Raw genomic sequence first — 21,663 nt, forward strand, 5'->3', positions numbered from 1 at the left:
CTCATGTGTACTAGTGTAGGACACCATTAATGTTCAAGAGAAACCTAAATGGTGCAGTACCAAGGGCTAATACACCAGTCACTGTCCGACTGTCACCACTGCATGGCCCTTCGCACCGCTTCATGGTGAGCTCTTGTGTCGCAAACCTCTAGTTGACAGACATGCCACACTGCACTACTGTTTGTCCCATGAACTATGCATCTCTTAATGCAGTTGTACAGTGGCAAAAAGCTATCTCTTGGTGTTCCTACATATTCCCACTGCTTATTTCTATGCATAACATAGAAAATATGTTTTACTTGGCTGTCAAGGTTATTGGCAAAGAGTCTAGTCAACAGCAATATATTACTAGCAGCTAAATTTTTGTGGGGAGCTCAAAGTCTGGTCAGTAGCAAGAACAGAGAATAGACTTCAGAGATACTGACTGTCTATCTGTCATTACTGCCACCAGGATCAGTGAGGCAAGGACCCAAAAATCACCACTGCCCTCTAAAGCAGCACTCAGGGGGTTTTGGCCCCAGTTGCTTTGTATCAGTGGTGGTGGCAGCCAGTGGCCAGAAATGTCATTATGAAAGACAATAAAATGGTTCCTAGTAAGAAACGAACATGACTTCATCAGCAGAAGTGAGCACCACCAAGGAGGATGTGTCTGTACCCCGGATGCCTCCAAAGATAACAACCCATCAAGTAACTTGTCAGTGTTCAGACAGACAGACTTCATGCTGCTGGAGGAGAACATGAGGGTGTACAGGCAGCAGCTGTGACAGGCTCTGCTGCAGGCCACCTCAGGGCAGTGAACATGCAGCAGATAGCATTAAACGCAGCCACATAACAGGGTTCCTCTACACTGTCTCCAAAAGAACTGCGGGGAATAGGCAAGGTGGCGTCAGAAAGTGTTCCTGGCGGACAGGCCCCACAGTGCTAGCCCTGCAGAACGCGGGTTTCTGCTTAACTTCTTGTGGCGATTCTATGAGCACTGACCACAGGAGTCCACCCCACACACACAGTGTGGGAACAGGTGAGAATGCTGACAGCCTGGGGACCGGACAGCAGAGCAGACCAGCGCGACAGAATTCGTATGGAGGACAGTGGGTACAGATCACTACTCTACAGGAGCCTTCTTGCCAGAAACAAGCAGAGTGGGCAGCAGTAGAAATAATAAGGAGCTGGAGAGATGGCTCAGGGGTTAAGAGAGCTGCCTGCTCTTCCAGAGATCCTGAGTTCAATTCCCAGCAACCACATAGTGGCTCACAAGCATCTGGATTGAAATCTGGTATCCTCTTCTGAATACATGCAGGCTCAACATTGTAAACATGATAAATAAATATTTAAACAAAATAAAAATGATAAGAGAAATCCAGATGAGCCCCAAGGACGCCAAGCCCCCTCCAGGTCAGTATCACCTCACTTCTTGTACTAACACAGATGCCCAGAATACTCAGAGCCACAAGATGACAGAGAAAAACAGCCAATCCAACAGCCGAGGATCCATGCATACTGAGGCTGGGCAGAGGTAACCGCCAAGTAAATGTCAGCCAGTCTTATACACCATTCAATAGACCAACTACAGAGGGTGAGCATGAAGCCTTCCTTGGCAGTAAAAAGAGAAGGGAGATTGAAGCTGAGACCTTAGGCATTGAATTTTTGTCCCTTGATCAGATAACAACAATGGCATTATCTAGGCAGTGGGGCTTTGGGCATTTCCCCTAAAGATGTCTCTGTTTGGTTCTGACAAATGTGGTTTTGTAAGCCTTGATTTTCTCACTGTACCCTTAAGAATTTTAGGTTCTTTCATGTCTGGTCACACTGAGAACTTCAATTTTGATTTGTAATAAATACTCACAAACTTGATTTCTTTCAAAGGACAAAAAGAAGGATAAGGGGGAAAGGAAGAGGAGGAGGAAGAAAGGGACATCTCGTGGCACATGTCTATCATCCCAAGTAACTACTTGGGAGTTGGAGCCAGGAAGCTTGCAAAAAGAAAAAAAAAAAGCCAGTCTGGACAACTTAATAAATCCCTGATGCAAAGTTAAAAAGCACCTATTAATAAATGCTTAAGTAATTTTTAAATTGTTGCATGTGGATTTTCCATCGTGTTGCTCATTGGCCGGCAGGGCACACGCGTATATAAAGCATTTTAAATGAGCTTTCATTGTATGTCTCTATTTCTGCTCCTTCTTGTTTATGTAAGTTGTACAATGCGTTCCGAAGAAACAATTTCTAAATTACCTCATAAATAATTCTCAACAGATGTTCTCTCTCCTCTTGATGTTTCCACTTTGCTTTGACGTTAGATTCAATCTAGATGCCAAGGCCACAGCACAGCCAGACTAGAGAACACGGACTGATTTTAATGCTGCATTTACAGGGTGAGGTACAGAGCATCAGGCCGGCTGCAGTTGCCTCCGCAAATGCTCTGGTTTCACAGCTCTGGGCTAACTGGCTCTGGAAATGACAGGGATGCATTCTTCTAATAGGAAAATGCATTCACTTTTCTTTCGCTTTATCCTCCCTAGCTACAACTAGAACGAAAAAGCCCTTAGCTGTCTCCAGGGACCTTAGCCATGTGCCTCCCTCTTGGGTTCCCTTCTTTCCTCTTCTAAAAGTTTCTTTTAAGTCAGGCAAGGTCGCTTGGTCTCCCAAAAGCCCCATGGCAGGAAGCTAGTACCAAGTCAGCCACATGGCACCCAAGCCAGGTTTCGGGTTAGAATTGATGCCAACAGCTACTCAGCAGTCATCACTGAGCTGTGCTTGTCCCAGAAGCCTGCAAAGGGGAAAGCTGTAGTCTCGCCACAAGGCAGGCCTGGGTCCATGGCTCCCCCACTGTTTCCTCAGAGATGACTAGAACTGAGAGCACCTACAGCTCACAGGACAGGGGTTCTGTCAGGTCTGAGGACAACAGACCCGGTGCTCTCTCCCTGAGCTCTTTATGTGACATTAAATTGGGCGTGCAGACCTTGCCAACAAACAAACCAACTCCTCTCTTGTGAGGTCTAGGGGCCAAACTGAACCTCCCCTTGTCTTCTGCTCAGGTTTCTGAAAGGAGAGAAAGGAAGATAAAGGCCCTGGTCCTTTGCTCAATATTGTAGACAATGAATATATCTGTAACCATTGCTTTGCGGCTGGCACTTGGCAGATGGTGGGAAACTCTTGCGATATACTTCTTAACTGTGATAACAGTAGTGCCTGGTCTTGGGAAACAAATAGGCAGTGTGAACAGTGACTAGATCAAGGGGCATCTCCTCCTCCTCAGCACCAACACTTTATCCTATTCTGGAGAGCTTAGGAAAAGAAGGAATGGGCAGTCAGGATCCAATAACCCTCCAGCTCTCCAAACTTTGAGGGATGCTTATTTATTACTATTAATGAAATGGGTGCTTATTTAAGTTCTCCCTTGTTGGTTCCCGAATTTCTGCTTCCTATCTGTTTGTTAGAGAAGAAATCCCTCAGTGGCGTCATCCCATGGCTGCTGCTACTCCGACATCCTTCTCTGTGTGCTTAGCACTGAGCCCAGGTTTGCAGCTCATTGCTTGCGCCTACTCTGAGGGGTATATATCCTGCAGCTAGCTTCTGTCTTCCTTGCTTATTAAACCCTCACTTTACCCAGGTAGAAGGAACAAACGACAATTAACCTAAGCTAAATATCCTATTAATTCCCTTCATCAGTGGCATCAGGACGTGTACTTCACCAAGGTCTGGCCAACAGACCCCGAGAGGCATCTGGTGCGTGAAAGGCACACAAAGAGAAACCCCTCGCCGTCATTCTCTTTCCTACCTTGACTCGGCTGGTGACGATGTGATGCCTGGAGCTGTAGGCACACTCTTAGCATCATGAGAAAAATTAAAAAGATAACGGAGAAGGTGATCCTAAAAACTGGCATTGTGAGACCAAGTGACAAACCCTCAGTCGCATCAAGATATTACTATGCGGGCTGGAGAGATGGCTCAGTGGTTAAGAGCATTGTCTGCTCTTCTAAAGGTTCTGAGTTCAATTCCCGGCAACCACATGGTGGCTCACAACCATCTGTGATGAGGTCTGGTGCCCTCTTCTGGCCTGCAGACATACACACAGACAGAATATTGTATACACAATAAATAAATAAATATATAAAATAAAGATATTACTATGCGTAAGAAAAGAAGCTGGTATTATTTAAATACCTTATAGGCACATCTTGCACAGCTGATAACCCAAAACACTCTAGCTGATATATCTCATCATTTCATAAACTTACTCCAAAACTCCCATGGAGAGGTGGCAAGAAGACGCCATTGAAGGCACACTGGGAGTAAGGGCAGTAGCTGTTGTTGAAGAGTTCGAGGATGCTCTGCCGGCACTGCTCGTAGTCTCCTGTGCCCTGGATTTGAAACTGATCGAACGGTAGCTTCTTTTCAAATCTCTTGGTGCAGGGGGTGCCGTAGAGCTCACTGACATTCACTACCTTCTTGTATCCCGGGTGGAAGCAAGGATCCCTGAGGGTCCCGCCACTTGAAACCTGAATGGAAGAAGCACTTGAATGCCAAATGATGGTCCTCAGAACGGCATTCTCACGGCCCTGCCCTGCCTTATCCCCCTTCAGAATTAGTTTTTAAAGGAAGGTTTAGAGACAAGGGCCCAGGCATAGCATATGATGTATCAGGGTATTTATGCATGAACCCACAAATGCCATGAGCTGGGAATGTCCCTGGGCTCTTAGTGCTAAGATCACAGATGAGGAGCAGGCTCACAAGGACACACATCCAGAGACTCCAGCCTAGAAGGAGCTGGGTCTGCATGCCATCCCTTCTCCTCCCGCATCAGACTGGGGGCTCCAGGAGAGGGAAGATGCCTCAGGGCTCTTATCCCAGGAATGAAAAACCAAACAGATTTTAAGCCCCAAGAGAAAAAGAGAGACTGTTATGGCTAAGTGTAGTGTGGACTTGGGGGTGTGGGGGCACCTCTCGGCTGCACCTGCTTCAAGATGGCAGTCTTGATGGTGATGGTTTTAAGAACAAGAGACTGCATGGGGTGAGGGCTGTCCTTTCCCAGAGAGGGGACAGCTGGCCGTGACAACTTCGCTCTGTGTGTGTTTGCCAGGGTGTGTCCAGTCCTCTCGTTGCATCAAGTGTTTATTCTTGAATTCAAACCACAGAAAACATCTGGGGACAATTTTTAAAGTGCTGATTGACAAATTCTGTATTTTCCACACAGTGGGGTTTTTTTCCCTCTTTGATTAAAAAATGGTGTGGACAAACTTTCAATTGGCCACTCCTCCCCCCGACAATACTTTAGCGTGTAACTCGCATTATCAACACCACTGGGGCCAGACACTAATTTCCAAGAAAAGAGATGTCCTTGGAGATAGTGCGGTAAACAAACAGGGGAGGGGATGTCTGGGTGGATTCACAGGGGTACACCAGATGGAGCTTGGTGTCCTGCCTGAGAAGGGTTGGAAGGCACAATGCCCAGCTTCAGACCGATTGCTGAATTACAAAGGGGGAACAACAGGATGTGGGGGCTGAGGACCAGATGTGGGGAGAACTGAATTCGGTTGCACTTGCCTGAACGTCCTTGGCCAGTTTCTGCCAGAGTGCCTGATCCTTCCCATAGCACAGGAAGCTGTGTGTGTACACAGTGTAGTCCTCACCATAGAGGCGAAATTGCAGAGAGTTTTCTGGGGCCTCTATAGTGCTGTTTAGTGGCACAAAGGTGATTTGTGTAGAGGCGCCACCAAGATCCAACGCGCCGAAGGTTTCCTCTTTCTGGTGGTCTGCTGAGATGAGGTTTAGCCAACCCTGTTTCTGAAAGAAAGGACAATAGTAGAAGTCTCTGCACATCCTGCCTCCTAAAGATGGAGGGCCAGGGTCAGAGAGTGGGGCAAAGCCCGCTGCGGGTTCCCCAGTCAGCGCCAGATCGACAGGCAGCAAGAGGGCTTTGAACACAAAGCTCAGAGAACAAGAGCAAATCCCCACTCGATCACCAACTACATGACCTAGGCCAGAAAAGATTCATTCTGTTTTCAAGCTTCATTATGGGGGTGGGGTCTGCTAATGGGGGTGCTGTCCTGAGAGGTGAGCTACACCAGGAGAAGAGAGAAGAGCCCTAAGCACTCCTTACTTACAAACACTGCTTCATTCGGCTTTGTTTTAAACTAGTCTCACTATGTTGCTCGGGCTAGACTCCGACTTGAAATCCTCCTGCCCCAGTCTCACTCAGATCTGCCCAGTTGGTCCTACTTTAAATAAGATGAAAATGACCTTAAGTGAAATAGATATGGGGGCTGGCAAAGTTCAGAGGCTAAGCACGCATACCGCTCTTGCCGAGGACTTGGATTTGTTTCCTAACCTTGGGAAGCTCACAGCTGCGTGCAACTCCAGTTCCAGAAGATCCAACAGACTCTTCTGACCTCTGAAAACACTTGCGCCTGTGTACACGTGGCCACACAGAGGCACACCATACACATACGTTTTAAAAATAAAAATAAAATCTTTAAAATAGATATTAATCTCCTCTGTGTTTCCCAGGGATGAAGTTATGGCTTCGATATTCTCCAGTGGTAAAAGTAAAGTAAATATACCTCTACGGATGGTTGCAAATGTAGGAGCTCGTTTGCTCATTCATTCATTCATTCATTCATTCATTCATACATCTGTCGTCCATCATTCATTTTGCTAAAGATCCAAATATTGCCTAAGACAGCAGTGGCATTGACTCTCTAGGAACCATCTCCTTGGTGTGAGGTATTTACCTGAGTAAATTTGCCCAGCAGGTAGTTGATAGTAATCCACCCATAGGCACCTTCCTCTTGGCCAGTGATGATCTTGGCACCCTGGAAGTCAAAGGAGTAGTTTCTAAGGCTTCTTGATACTTCAGCCAGGACCCTGTCTGCTGCTTGTTCGCTTTCCATTCTACACAAAAGAAGAGGTGAGGTTATCATTTTTTTGTCTTCGTAGTCCCCCCTACCCATGTCAGCTGGAGAACGTAACACACTAGGATAGGAGACACAAGGGCCCGGAGCGTGACTTTCACGGGAGTCATCCTTTTGGCTCTGCTTCTCCACATCTAAATCCTCCAGCCACTGAGTAGATGTATCTTTCCAAAGTACTGGTCTGTCCTTGCTCCCCAGTTCAAAGTACCAGAGGTTTTCAGACTGACTGTGGTGGCAGCTTGGTGCTGCCACATTGAGAACTGGTTGGCATGCGCTGCATTAACCATCACTGTGGCCCCTGCTTGTTTATACTTTAGACTCTGAGTGACGTCAGTTAGGGCTGTAGAAACGAGCAACAGATGCCCAAGGTCCCCTGAAGGCAGCCTGGAAAAATCTTCCTATTATCCTTCAGTTCTTAAGTCTGTTTGCAACTTTGAGACCTAAAGGGAGTCTTTAGGATTGTGTTATGATGATGTGGACTGTTCCCGAAACCTAGTCTGAAACTCCGAGAACCCCTGAATGAGAGGGAGCACCTTCCAGCTGGGTCTCACATAGACATAGCGCCCCTAGCCTCTCTTCCTGCTGGGTCTCACATAGACATAGCGCCCCTAGCCTCTCTTCCTGCTGGGTCTCACATAGACATAGCGCCCCCAGCCTCTCTGTCCCAGTCCCCCCTCTAGTATCAACACTGTGTTACTTCCTTAAACAGCATCTCATTTCTCCAACCTTCCTGGCGCAGTCCACAAGGCACTTCCTAGTGTAGGTCCTGCCACCCACTGCCCTAGTCTTGCCACTTTCCAGCCATGGGGCTTCAGGTGAGTGACAACATTGCTCAACTCCAGTAATTAATATCTTTGCTTCATAGCGACCTTGATTAAATAATGTGTGTCAAGTATTGACACAGCGTTGAGAACACAAGCTTCTATTAGTATTTTACTGCCTCCCCATCTCCTTCCCATGCAGACCCTTCTGCATGTGACGATGTATGACAATCCTTGCCTCTGCCCTGGTCTCTCTCATTTCCCTATTTTTGTGCATCCACTAGAGCACAAATTCCATGGAGTCAGGAGCTGTGTTTTGCTCAATACTTTATCCCCAGCACTTAAAGCCCTCTCTGACATGTCACAGGTGCTGAATGGATGCTGTGCTCTGCCAGCTGTGCTCTGCCAACACTGCCCTTCCTTCCCCTCTGGCCCCTCCTTCCTGGTCCAGCTCACGCAACCCTGCTGTGGCAAGCCATTCTGACTACCTTCCATCCTGAGCAAGGCCAGGCCTCCCACAGCAGCTTTGCACAAACAACAGATTGCTCTGGATGGAAGTCTAATTCCCTTGAAGGCTGGGTTACCTTCTCATTATATTGTGGACTGAGCAGGCACTCACAACACCCTCGATGGATGGATGGAAGATAGAAACAATTCACGTACCAATGGGATGACCAACCATGCTTTGTTAGCTGAACCTACTCGTCTTGGGATATTGTGGGTCTTCTTTTGCCTTTTTTCTCCCAGATATTGATTAATTCTATCTTCATTCCCTTATTTCAGAGTGCACACCCTTAATCTTTCTCTCCAATAATCTGTCCCCTTTAATGTCTCCAAGGGAGATACTTAAGACTTACCATTATATATACTTAATGAAACTTATTTCTTAGCACAGGATTTGGTGTGTGAGGTAGCTATAAGTCCCATAATCCTAGGTGCCCTGGCACTGCCTTGTACTCTGGTACCCTAGTCTCTACATACTGCCCTACCTAAGTAAGCGCATGCCTGCTGTGGCTCCCAGGTAAACAGGCGTCTCAGGATGCTTAGACGCTGGGATCAGCTCAGTGGACATTTTCATGCATTCCGCCAGGTATGTGTCTATTTCATTTGTTTTCTGAGCATATTTTGAGATTCCAGGACCTAAGGAAAGATACAGAAGGTGAAAATCTTAATTAATAAATAAATAAGAAAGAAAGAAATGTGTAGGGCATACCTTAACCATATCAAAGAAACGTGCTTGCTAAGAGAATCAGAAGGAAACATTTCTCAATATGACATATATTATGCTGCGTTACTTAGAGGGAATTGTGGTCAGTTTTGATTGTCAAGTTAATTGTAGTAAGAAGCACCAGGTGAATGAACTAATGAGTGCCCTAATCCTAACCCTAAAACCCTTTGGGCGTGTCTGTGAGGCTGTCTGAGAAGTTTAGCTGGAGGGGAAAGATGCAGATGCAGGAAGCAAGGTCCTGGGGCTAGAGTTCCAGACTGAGCAAAAAAGGGGAAAGGGAAAGCTGGCCAAGGCCTTTCCTGCTTCCCCATCTGCCCAGATGTGAAGAGTTCCTGCCCCTGTGGAGTAAAAGGGAAAACTGGGGCAGGGAACCGACCAATCACTGAGCACCCTGACTCAGAACCCAGAGTCAGAGAAAGAAACACACCCTGGATTTGAGACCTAGGCCAGGGAGAGAAACATCTTTATCCCTGAACCGGGACTAAAGACATGTGTCCTGGCTGTGCAACTTGTGTCAAAGAAACACACTTTGCCCCTCGAATTAGAGCCAGTAAAAGAAATATGCCCTGGTCCTAAGATGAGAATCAAAAAGTTAAAAAGGACCAGTGAAAGAAACACAGATTGGCCATGAAATCAGAGCCATCTCTGCCCCTGACTAGCTAAACTGTCCAATCCCTGAGCAGGGAAAAATTAACCAATCCCCTTTCTCCCTGGGAAAACTCCACCCCTAAGAAGCAATATATAAGCCTCTCCACCCCTTCAGTTACGAGCTACCCTTGAGTAGCCACTCTCCTGGATTCCTCCTTCCTAATAAATCTCTTTCTCAAAAGAGTCTTGAGTGATGACCTTCATTTGCCATCCAGAGAAGAAGAACCTGGCTGGGACATCCCTTAGGGGACCAAGCTGAAAAACCTTGCTGAGACACTCCTTAGTGGGCCTCAGCAAGGCGGAGCAGAACAGAAGAACCTTGCTAGGTTGCTTCAGCCTTAAGGGGGCTGAGCAAGGCCAGCTGAGGTTGCCACATTTCTGCAGGGGGCTTCACCCTTTAGCAGAGTGCTAGCAGGAGAAACATCTTGGGCTGGAGAAGAGGCAGAGAGCTATCTGCTAGGACACTCCCGTAAGGGAACACAGCAGAACTCAGCTGTTGCAGCTCTCCAGGAGAGGAGCAGGATCCCTATATCCTGGGGGGAGACCATCCCCCACCACACCCCAGCTTCCCAATAGTCAGGACACCTTTCCTCCAGGGCTGAGCTGTCCCATGGCAGCTCCAGCCTCCAGACCTGTCCTATTTTGGTTCTACCCCTCCAGACCTGTCCTATTGCGGCTCTACCCCTCCAGACCTGTCCTATTTTGGTTCTACCCCTCCAGAGCTGTCCTATTGCAGCTCTAAGCATACCCTGGCTTCCGGATAAGTCAGGATATGGTACCACTACTGTACCACAGTCCCCATGCTTCCCCACTATGGTGGGCTGCTTCCCTTAGAATCAAGAGCCAGTATAAGTGCTTCTTCCCTTAACTCTCTAGTGTTTCATCATAGTTGTGAAAAATGTAGCTAATGCCTATGCTTTGCTTGTGATGTAATTTTAAAATCTTTGCCGGTGAAGCCTGGTGTTCAGTAGTTCAGCCACAAGGTGGTGCAATTTCATATTCAATTGAGTCATGCCCTCTGGCTCTATGGTGGCCTGTTAGCCACTTATGGATGATCCTGCCATGGGGTTATAATTAGCAACATTAGTTCCTAGAGGGCCGAGGTAAAGATGACATTTAGTGCAAAAGTTAAAGTAAAGCACCCCACACACTGGCTTTTCCTGAAACGACAGAACGGGTCACCAACTTGCTATGTCATAGCATGTGCCCTAAAATTTATGTCGTTTCTTCCTTTGTTGGAATAAACAGAAAGAGAACCTGCGTGTCCTGAGAGTCTGTTCCACTCCAGCACCATGCCTCCCTACTGTTATTTCCATTTTAGAGCAAACTAATGGTTGCTATGGAGAGCACTGGAGCCGGACTCCTGACCTGCTGAGTTTAGCACTGCTCGGTTCCTTCTCACTTTGAGGTGAATTCCAGAGTGCTTCCTAGCAAGAATTCGCTTTCAAGGTGATTATTCAAATGGGCTTTTCAAGAGCCTGTTTGCTTAACACAATGAGACACTTCACGCTGTGTTAGCAGCTCACTTCTGACTCAGAAAACCCTTTGTTTTGTTAACTCTGATTGGAGGAGAAACTCCAGTATTTGTTGAGCCAAACACCTGCATCCATGGCTTGAGTCTCAGAAGAAAGACATCTGCTGTAATCGTTTACTGTACTTTAAAGTGGAGTCTGAAGTGAAGGGTGGAACTTCTAGGAACTCGGGGAGCTCTGCCCCATTACTGCCAGGCCCAAGAGGCTCCGGGAGCATGGCATTCTCTCCCCAACCCTGCCTAGTTCCTGGACAAACTACAAAAACCCGTGGAAGCTACAGGCCATCTGATAAAAAGCCAGTTCTCTTCTGGAATCTAGATTACCTGTTTGAAAAGAAACAGGATGTTCCTGGCTCCTAAGGCCAAGAGTCAAAGATCACAGGGATGGTGGTGAGATGTGGTGTCTGGTGCAGGATGGAGAGCAGGCTGGAGCAAGCCAGGGAGACGGCAGTCAGCCAGCCTCTGGGTGTGACCTTAAAATGGACTTGGGCTGGGAGCTGGAGGTGGGGGATGAGGATGGGGGTGGGGCAGTTATCAGCATATAAAGCTTTTATGGCCCTATAGCTCAGCTAGGGGCCTGGATCACCAGCCAGATTCTTGCCACTTGAGGGGCACTAATCCTCCAGGCTTTTGTTTCCCTCCTTGGGTTTAGATGACCCCAGCCCTACAAGTCTGTGATCTGCTCTTCCCTGCCTCAGAAGAGACCAAAAGCGGTTAAGATTTTCCTCCAACTTGCAGAGCTGAGTCTAAAAATAAAGAGAACTGGAGATCATACCATCAGAAGCCCCCAGGGACTTTTAGAAACATAAATCTCCAGGCTCCAGCCCAGATCTATTGACCCCAGAAACTCTGGTAGTAGAGGGCCCCATATCCATGCTCTGAGAGGTCCACCTTCTCTCCTACCCCCACCCAGTAGTTCAGGGCCATGAGTCTAAGAACCACTGGCTTAGATGTGGGTCTGACAGCCAGTTCCATCAGTTGCCAGCCTAAGTAACTTTAAACAAGTGGCCTGCTGTCTTAGTCTTGCTGCTTTCATTTTTAAAACATGGCTGCTGCGACTCACCCAATCGATCCTAAGAGCGAGAAAACCCATGTTGAGTTCTTAGGGCCAGACACACAGGAGAGCCCTGCTGATGAGAACTATTTCTGCTCAATCCTCTCTCTCTCTCTCTCTCTCTCTCTCTCTCTCTCTCTCTCTCTCTCTCTCTCTGTGTGTGTGTGTGTGTGTGTGTGTGTGTGTATTGCTGGAAATCTAACTGAGGACATCATGATTATAAAGCTTGGACAGCAACACTGGGCCACAATTTCAACACCTCAGCTATTTTTAAATTTGCTTATTTTTCAAGGATTGATTTCAAGATGATGATGATGATGGTGATGATGACTGTCAGTAATAGGAACTGACCATGTGAGACACTGTCTGTTGCTAGTCTACATCCATGACACATTTGAGGCAGAGACCTGAAGCTTAGGATCCTCCTGTTCACCAACCTGTGCTACTAGGCCTGGCTCAAAGTCATTTTACAGTGGCCATAAAGTACCGGTGGCTCCACTGTGTTCCTCGCGTGGCTCTGTGCTGGCTCCTTCTGTTCCTGGGTACTACCAGAGCCTCTCAGGCCCTCGTGTCCCACTTGCCCCACTTCCCTGGCCTCCATCTTACCTTTCACTTGACATTCCTGTAGCTGGTGCACCACGCCTGTGTCGTTCTCCTTCTCCGCTGGCCACTTGTAGATGTACAAGTTGGTGTGAGAAGACCCTGCATCCAGCACAATCCCAAACTGAGGGCGAAGCAAATTTAAAAGTTTATCAGCATGGCACACGCTTCTCCATATTTAGCTTACAAAGGAAGTAGACAGCGGCAGGAATTTTTCCACACCATAAAGAGAAAGTACTCTAACCCACGGGGAACATTTGGCGCTGGAGACTAGAGTCACCCAATCCCAAGGATTACCAGTGTGCCATTCTTCTAGATAAGGACCCTTAATGTAGACTGCATCTTACAAACATTGGGCCATGCCCAGGGCAGGCCCGAGCCATTGGGGTTATTTAGAAAATGCTCAGTTATTCTAGTGCAGATGCAACTGAGATACTATACTGTGGAAGGAACAGAAAATAAATTCAGTGCTTCCCAAACTTGTCCACACCCTGGGATTACCTCAGACACTGGTTTAAAAGTGGTCTAGTCATGAGCATAGATTCTATGGGACTCTTACGTGCAGACAAGTCTGGAAACCATTGGGCTAACCCACGGAGGCTGCATATAAGGTCATCTGGTTTGGGTTCAGTGACTGTGGAGTGTATTTTAAGAGAGAGAAACACTAAGTGTGCTTGCTTTTTTATTCCAAAAATAACTGTGAAGTTGTATTCAGTATATTTTAAGGTAAATAAGCTTCATGTTCGCAGCTCTTTAAAAGGAGAAGGTCGCAAGAATAACGGGAATCAGGAGAGAGGGAAAGCAGGGGGGGAGTTCAGGCCATAAAGCGCTTCGAGCCCCAGCATCCACATGAGAAGCCAGACATGGTGGTGTACACTTGGAATCCCAACACTGTAGAGGGAGGCAGAGAGGTGGGTCTGAGGCTCACTGGTCAGCTAGCCTGACCTAATCAGCAAGGCCCAGGCCCCAGCCAGGGCTCTGCTCAAAGAATAAGGTAGATGGCACCTGAGGAGGAATGACATCGAGGTTGCCTTCTGGCCTCCACATGCATATGCACACACACATGTGTTCCTGCCACACAGAGGATAAGAGGAAAAGGCAGTGTGGAGATGAACTAGGTGGTTAAAGGAGAAAAGGGAAGAATAACGTCTCCACACTGGGTTTCATGAGTGTGCTGACCATGTCAAGCATTTTAGACATGAATTATCAGGGGTTAATTTTATCATTTTAATATAGATAAGCAACTACCAGAAGGTTAAAAAAAATTCTAGCTTGAAGCAGACCAGAATCAAGGCCTTATCTGTGGAACACAGAGCAAAGGCCGAGTGCCAGGCTCCAGGGAGATGCCCCCTCCTCAGGACAAGCCAAGGACAGCTCTAGTGTGGCACGCAGATGCGAGGATGCACCCCAGTGAACTTCTGCCCAGTGCACACTCATCTGACCGCTGGCAAAATCAAGATACAGAGAGCTTGCTAGCCCCAGCAGGCTTCCTCTTAGTCATTCTCCCCAAGGATCTATGGCCGTTCTGATGTTTGACACCACAGATGACCTTTGTCATGAACTGTAACAAAGGGAAATCACATAGCATAGCCATTCGGTATAATCCCTGTCACGCTACATTGTAAAGTGCATTTAAGCTGTACCCTTTGTTCATGCTTTTCCATTGCTAGGGAGTATCCCACTATGTGCACAAACTATATTTCTATTCATTCTGATGTTGATGGACAGCGAATCATTTCTAATTGAGACTATTAGCAATATAGCTGCCTTGAACATTTTTGGGAATTTCGTGTTTATGGAGTATATTTTTAAAGCTATTTATCACCTGGAGTAAACTACCAAGAGTCCATTTTGATAAACTGATATTCACTTTTGATTATTTTCCTAAATTGGGGATAAATCTGATGTCGATTAGCATTGTCTGCCATGGACTTCATGAGAACAACATGATGGAACACAGTTTGTTTTCCTACATAACTATGTGTAAGTGGTGCCCTGTGAGTATGTGTGTTCACATACATGTTGGCACATGTGTGTGAGTGCATGTGGAAGCCCAAGGATGACACCAGGATCTTCCTTAGTTGCTTTCCCGCTGGTTTACAGAGGTGGGATCACCAATATAGCTGGTCTGTCTAGTCAGTTTGCTATGGGATCTCCTATCTCCAGCTTCTGAATGGTGAGATTATAGACAGGCTGCCCTGCCCTCCGACATTTGTATGGTTATGGGACCAGAACTCTGATCCTCTTGCTCACCAGCAAGTGCTTCACCAGTGCCGAATTCCTAGCCCTAGAACACGCAGGTTTTACTCATCTCTAACAGGGAAGCAAGAAAAGCAGAGGAATAGTCCCATTTGCACTGCATAGTTCAAAATGTGCTCTTCCACTTGAAAATTGTGTGTGTGTGATATGCATTTATATTATATAAGTCCACATTGTCTCATCTATTAATACCTAAGAGCTTACAGGCAGAAAAGGCAGGAGTGAAGATGTAAGAGACCACCCCGGCCCACTAGGAATAGCTAAAGGTAGAGCCTCTTGGGTCATTCCATTTCACTGGGAGGCACCAGTGTACAGACCTCCTACGAATGTTTGACCCTCCCAAACCCCCTCAGTGTTTTCTGCCTTGTTACGTACAGTGTGGGGGGGGGGCTCTTTAATTATTAGTTTTAAGTGCTCAAAAAATAGTATCTATATACTTGCCCTAAGTATAACCAAGAAGCAAAGGGGCCAGGCTCCTCTGAGACATGGGAATCCAAGATGGCTTAGTTAGGCAATCACAGTGGGCAGGAGGGGTTGCTGACTGGGGTCTGCGGCCTTCAGACCCCAGGGAAACCTCCCAGGGTTTGAGAAAAGGCTCTCGGGTTAAACAATAAAAAATTCCGTTGCTCCCAGCAAGGCCCCTGAGTTCTTCCTACCAGAAGATGTTCCAGCCACAGTGGCATATGATAAAAGCTGGCGAGACAGCAGCAAGCAGCCTTCATCTGCAATCAGGAGGCCCTCGTCTTTCTATTTTTGTTGGCATGAAAGCCTCTCTTCCAGGAGAGCCGAGGAGCTGACCTTGCTGCTGTCAGCCTGTTTCTCTGAGGCCCTGTGCAGTGAGACAGTAGAGAGATGAAAACATTCATGCATCTGTCTGCAAGTGTTTAAGAAGGTAGCCCTGCACAGCTCTCAAAGGTAGAGGACATTTCAGCCTATGCATGGCACTGAAGGCTAACCTGTGAACCCTGCCCACTGAGGGCTGGTTTAGGTTGCTCCAAATTGTTTCATCGAACAATCAGTTGACACTTTGAGAACAGCTAAAGCTAGACTGCCAATGTTGTCAGTCTACACATTAGGGGTGTTTGCCTCCTGTGGTTCCAGTGTCCCCCAGGAGCCCAGATAGCCCCCAGCTTGTGCCTGTCCGTCACCACAGCATTCTCCAGAGTATGTTACAGGGAGAACAGGGCCACAGAATCTCAGCAAATAACCTTGCCCAGAGTCTGGGGCACGTCCCTTCGCCCTCCCTTCCAGACCCACCATCCCGTTAGCTAGTGAATATGTCAGGGAAATCTGACCCTGAGAAAAAAACATTGTTTTCCTGTAGCCATATGCAGAGAATTTCTAAAAACCCCTATGAGTATGCCTTTCATTTTAAAGAAAAATATTAATATTGAGGAAGAAATTTGGCATCCACTATTATTATCATTATACTATTATTATTATTTCAGTAGTATTTTCCATTTTCAGATTGCTAAGGACCTATTCAATATCACCTAGAAAACAAAGGGGAAAGACATTTGAAATTCCATCTAGATGTTTTTATCACTTTATCACCAAACCTTTGCTTCCTTCCAGTGTTTTTTAAGTGTGCATTTTTTTACAGGGTAGTGATCTGTCTGTGCAAACGACCTTGCTCTCAGCTACCTACAGTCTCAGGCTAGAAAGCAGGGACCCTGGGGCTGTTTTACACACTATACTCCAAACCGCACCGCCTGGCGCTTTAGCTGGTGGTTTCCACTCCAGTGTGAATATGCTGGGAGCTAACTTCCCACATGAGTATGCTGGGAGGTGGGGCCTGATGGGAGTGGTGTGTGCAGGACATGAAAATGCTACTTTCAGGAGTAAACTCATGAGCCAATGAGTGGGCTTTGGGAAGGGGGTCTGTCTTTTCCAAACCCACTGCCATATGAAGAGGAGTGGTGTTCCCCTGCTGTGAACACAGCATCCAGAGACTCGTCCTTGCAAGACTTGAAGTACGCAAGTTCACGGACCTTGGACTTCCCACTCTTCCAGAAGCTGGAGAAAGCAAACGCCAATCTTTACAAATCACACTTGTATGGCAGTCGGTTTGAGTAGTTCAAAAGGGACTCTGACTGTGGCTACCAGGAGCAAATTCACAGGACCGCTCTGGAAATACTGACTCTTTAGCCCACCCCTATAAAGGCCTTGTAGCTTTAACAGTAACTGCCGCAGCCCTGTTGGTCCGGCTCAGGGAGCCTGGGTTTATAAACAAAACCTATCTTTTACAATGTGTTTCTAATCCCTATAAACAGGCTCTGGGGAGCCACAGAGAGGCCCGTGGAGCTGATAAACATTTAGGAAATTATTTATTCTTTTCTTTCTCTTTAGTTACTTGTTCTTGAATACAAATTCTAAAACACGCATAACACAGACTGTCCTATGTGAACCATTTTAAAGTGAACCGTTTTAGCAGTTGGTGATTGCGTTACCATTGCTGTCCAGCAATCACTGCCATTCGTTTCCATGTGCTGGACAATGTTAAAATGCAGTAAAGTAAAAATAACAACAGCTATTTTCCAAGAGCATTTAAGAGTGCAAGCCAAAGCAAATTCTTTCAAGGTCTCCATAAAAAGAGAGAACCACAAATGCCAATTCCAGAGTACCATTTCAGTCTGCTTTGAAAAGGCAGATTTGGGGAAGTCCACCACCCTTCAGCAGAAGTGAGAAACCCTGCAGAGCACTGGCAGAAACCCCAACCCACTAAGGGCGACAGGGCTTCCATGGAGTCCATCTTCTGTAAAGGGGTGTTCACAGTGGACCACTACCCACAGTTTATGTTGCAATAGATGCTCTTACATGCCACCTCTTGCTTTATTCTATTTAATCCCAACCCATCCTCCAAGTAGGTGTTTTTACTATTCACTCGACATGCAGAGAAAATGAGGTTAAGAAGAAGGAATTTACCTTGCTTAAACCCACTGTTACTGTGATTGAAAAAAAAAATCCTGCCCCTTGAGCCTACTTTCCAGAGTAAGGGCATCCTGAACACAAGTCGAAGGCTTGCTATAGGGTTAGTTAGAACATCAAAATGTGGACTATTCATGCTAAATGGTATCAACCAATGGCCAGTGTCCATATGAGCAGGGGATAGGGCAAAAATCAAAGTCTTTTTCCACCTAGACCCACGGACACAAAAGCACTCTTTCAAGGACAAAATTAGACATTGCTAAGGACTGTCCACTCCACTGAAGCCTTTCTTTTTAGAAGCATAGATGGATCATCTAAAAGTGCATACTTAGTACTGGTACCCAGTGATTCAATGACTTCTCTGGCAAGAGAATGCCTTAGGATGTCTGTTGAAGAAAGATTCCTGACCTTTCTTTTTGCACATTCACACTGAGGGTAAACAGGATGTCTGGAGGGTCCTGGGCTGGTGGTCTGCCACCTCCACTGACATCCCTGTGTCCAAGAAGGATGCAGTTTTTTCTTCAGATCCTGTTCACTTTACCGAGTCAGCAACTTTTTATAGCATCCCCATTCAATTCAAGTGCCAGACTGGCTGTGAGCTAACACTCACAACATTGTGATTATTTGACCAATGATTATTTCCTCCCCCTCAGTGTATATACTTTTCCAGTGTTGCTCACTGGTATATTTCCAGAACACCAATGACTGTCTTTTAAATGAATGAGTACATAAGATGTATGCAAGACAAATGGAACCCAGTTCCTGTCCTCAGTATGTTTAGAACTGGGTAGTAGCTGACCCGGGAGTAAGTATGCGGACACAATACGGAGCTCTTGCTGTGTTTGCCAGGTGTATCCCAGACAGGAGGCCACCACCTCCTCAGCAAGACTGAACCCAAACCATGTTAAGCAGAAACAAAACAAGGTTAGATCATCTGCATAAAACAAAAAAATCTGTGTACAGACAATTAAGTGCTATCTTTTACATGGTCATTTTAGAAGTGAAAACAACCACTTCTGCATGTCTATGGATCCTGCACTCATGGAGAATGGCAGAAACAATACAGCAGATGGCAGAGCAAAAATATGCAAGTGGGGGCTGGAGAGATGGCTCAGCGGTTAAGAGCACTGACTGCTCTTCCAGGGGTCCCAAGTTCAATTCCCAGCAACCACATGGTTACTTACCACCACCTGTAATGAGATCTGGCACCCTCTTCTGGCCTGCAGGCATACGTGCAGACAAAAGACTGTACACATAATAAATAAATATTTTTTAAAAAAAATATGCAAGTGGAAGAGCAAAAACATTTCCTAAAATTTGTTTATACTGGGTGTGGGAAGTCCTTCTGCTTATGTATTGCTTTTATTAGTTAAAGAATAAAGAAGCTGGTTTGGCCGGTGACTTAGAAGAATAGAGCTAAACTGAATGCTGGGAGAAAGAAGGCAGAGTCAGGGAGAAGCCATGTAGCCCTGCCAGAGACAGGCACTGCACAGAACTTTATCCAAAGATGAGAACCTGTGGAATCCTTCTAAGCTAATGTGATCTGATGGACCAAGATCCCCTGAAAGGTTGCCATAAACACCCTTAAAAATTACTTTGCCCAACAAAAAGCAGGAAACAGTTTGGAGAGAACTACACCATATTCCATAAATGACTGTTTATAAATGTTTGTTTACATTTAAAGGATGATATGCTATAGAGATTTGCATTGGTATGAATCTTGGTTTACTGACACAAAATTAAGGTCAATTTTTATATGTATATTTCTGCTCTTGATTAAGCTATTGTGTTTGTGTAGTCCATTTAAAAATGCAATGTATAATTAAGAAATATAGGGTAATACATAATCATCTATTATAGTCAAGTTTATAGTCATGTTAGTTAGGTTTTCTAGATATATAGAGATACATTTCAGTTAGATATGTATTCTTCAAATCTTCCAGATCTCTTCAGAATATGACATTTAAAATGTTTTAAGAACTTAGGACCTTTCATGACAATGAGACACATCTGCTCCTGGAGAAAGAAGGCAGAGTCAGTGAGACATCATGGAGGCACCAAATGAGAAAGATGCAAGCCACCAGTCGAAATCTTGTTGGTAGAGCCTCATGGTAAAATATAAAATAATAGAAATGGGTTAATTTAATATGTAATAACTTGTTAGAAATACACTAGTGTCATTGGTCCAGAAATATTTTAAATAATATAGTTTCTGTGTGGTTATTTGGGGTCTGAGCTGCTGGGCAGTCGGGAAATGAACCAGCAGCTTCATACAATACATACCAAACAATGCAGTGTGACAACTATTTGCATAGATGTTATATTATATTGGAATTTATGGGGAATCTAGAGATTATTTTAAATATACAGGAATTCTAGCTCAGAACCTCAGATAGGTTCTATGCAAATATTACCCTTTGGGTATCATAAAGGGCTTGACTAGCCATAGATGTTTTTCTAAACATAATCTTTTTATTGATTCTTTGAGAATTTCACATTATACATCCCAACTTCACTCATTTCCCAGTCCTTCCAAATCTACCATCCACCCTTGTAACCTCCCCACCAAGAGAAAATAAAAAATTAAAATTAAAAAAAAAAAGTCTTGTCAAGCCCTCTGGGCAACAACCTGCTCCTCTGTCAGTCACAACCTTCTCTCATACCTCACAGCTGCCGCATCTCTGGTCCTATCCTGTCCCCCCTCTGCCTTTTCCGCCTCTCTATCACATATTCGTTCATCATAGTCATTCATCGTAGTGGCCTTGGGACCTGGGCTGTGTCATGCCCTACGCCCTTTCGCCCAAACAGCTTTACTTGCAAATGTTCGTTGCAGTGAGTCCTTGGTCTGGTTTAAGGCTTCTGGCCTCTGCTACCCATCAGTTCTGGACCCTCACTGGAACTCCTCTCAGATAGCCTGCTATTGCCCAGAGTCACGGAGATCATAGGACTGGCCCCTTCACACCCTCCAGCTGGTCATGGATGGGGTAGATGTTGGGGTGGGCCAGCTCAAAGCCCTGGGTCTGGGCCTGGGTGGTAGCTGAGTTGTCAGCCCAGGCCCTCCTCTGGGCCTCACCCTGCCCCTGCAAGGGGCGGGGCCAGCTCTCCCATGCCCATACCACAGATTTTATACTCAAAGGTGGATGTCTTGGAACCTATAGACTCTGAGGGTCAACTGCTCATCTTACTAATTAAGTTCTCAACATATTTTAGTAGGCTGTGATGTGACAATCACACAATAAAAATGGTTCCATTTTTTGTTTCTTGTTTTAGATTTTAAAAACGTTCTCATACTCCATATTCACTCAACTGACGTTTGAACATTTCATTCCCAGTATGTGACAGAACTCTTACTGAAATCAGTAAGGAACTTTAACAAATGACCAGCTTTTGTATGTAAAATTATCAGCAATGTTTCCATATTCGCTTCAATGGCAGAGCTGCTCCTGTGATACGATACTATTACCTTTTATCTAATGAATGTCAAAGACCCGACTCCCTTTTGTCAAACAATGGAACAAAACAGAAGCACAGCAGATTTGAAGACCACTGCGAGCGAAGGAGCCAGCCCTGACCGCAGCAAACACTGGGAACACAGGGCACAAGTGTTACCTTCTCAGCAGCCCTTTCCCCTGTGATGCAAGACTGAAGCAAGAAGGTCAGATCGAGAAGGCAATCACTTACTTTTGGAGCTGGTAAACAAATAGCAAAACCAAGATGTCATGAGGCTTTAGCTGCGAGTGAAGTCT

At 45.9% G+C, this 21,663-nt stretch overlaps 1 protein-coding gene across 2 annotated transcripts in view; it reads right to left on the reverse strand.

The window, feature by feature from the left end:
* The window catches only part of Entpd1 (ectonucleoside triphosphate diphosphohydrolase 1), a 118,612-nt gene that overhangs the window by 8,193 nt on the left and 88,756 nt on the right, over window positions 1-21,663 (reverse strand). For both annotated transcript variants that reach the window (XM_048452849.3, XM_048452850.3), the window contains exons 3-7: window positions 12,737-12,854; window positions 8,659-8,809; window positions 6,729-6,888; window positions 5,542-5,781; window positions 4,236-4,496 (exon numbers count right to left, since the gene is read on the reverse strand). In XM_048452849.3, the coding sequence (XP_048308806.1) occupies window positions 4,236-4,496; window positions 5,542-5,781; window positions 6,729-6,888; window positions 8,659-8,809; window positions 12,737-12,854 (930 nt within the window). The remainder of the gene's footprint in view (window positions 1-4,235; window positions 4,497-5,541; window positions 5,782-6,728; window positions 6,889-8,658; window positions 8,810-12,736; window positions 12,855-21,663) is intronic.

Source organism: Myodes glareolus, chromosome 7, assembly GCF_982192425.1.
Source record: "Myodes glareolus chromosome 7, mMyoGla1.1, whole genome shotgun sequence".
Classification (NCBI taxonomy): domain Eukaryota; kingdom Metazoa; phylum Chordata; class Mammalia; order Rodentia; family Cricetidae; genus Myodes; species Myodes glareolus.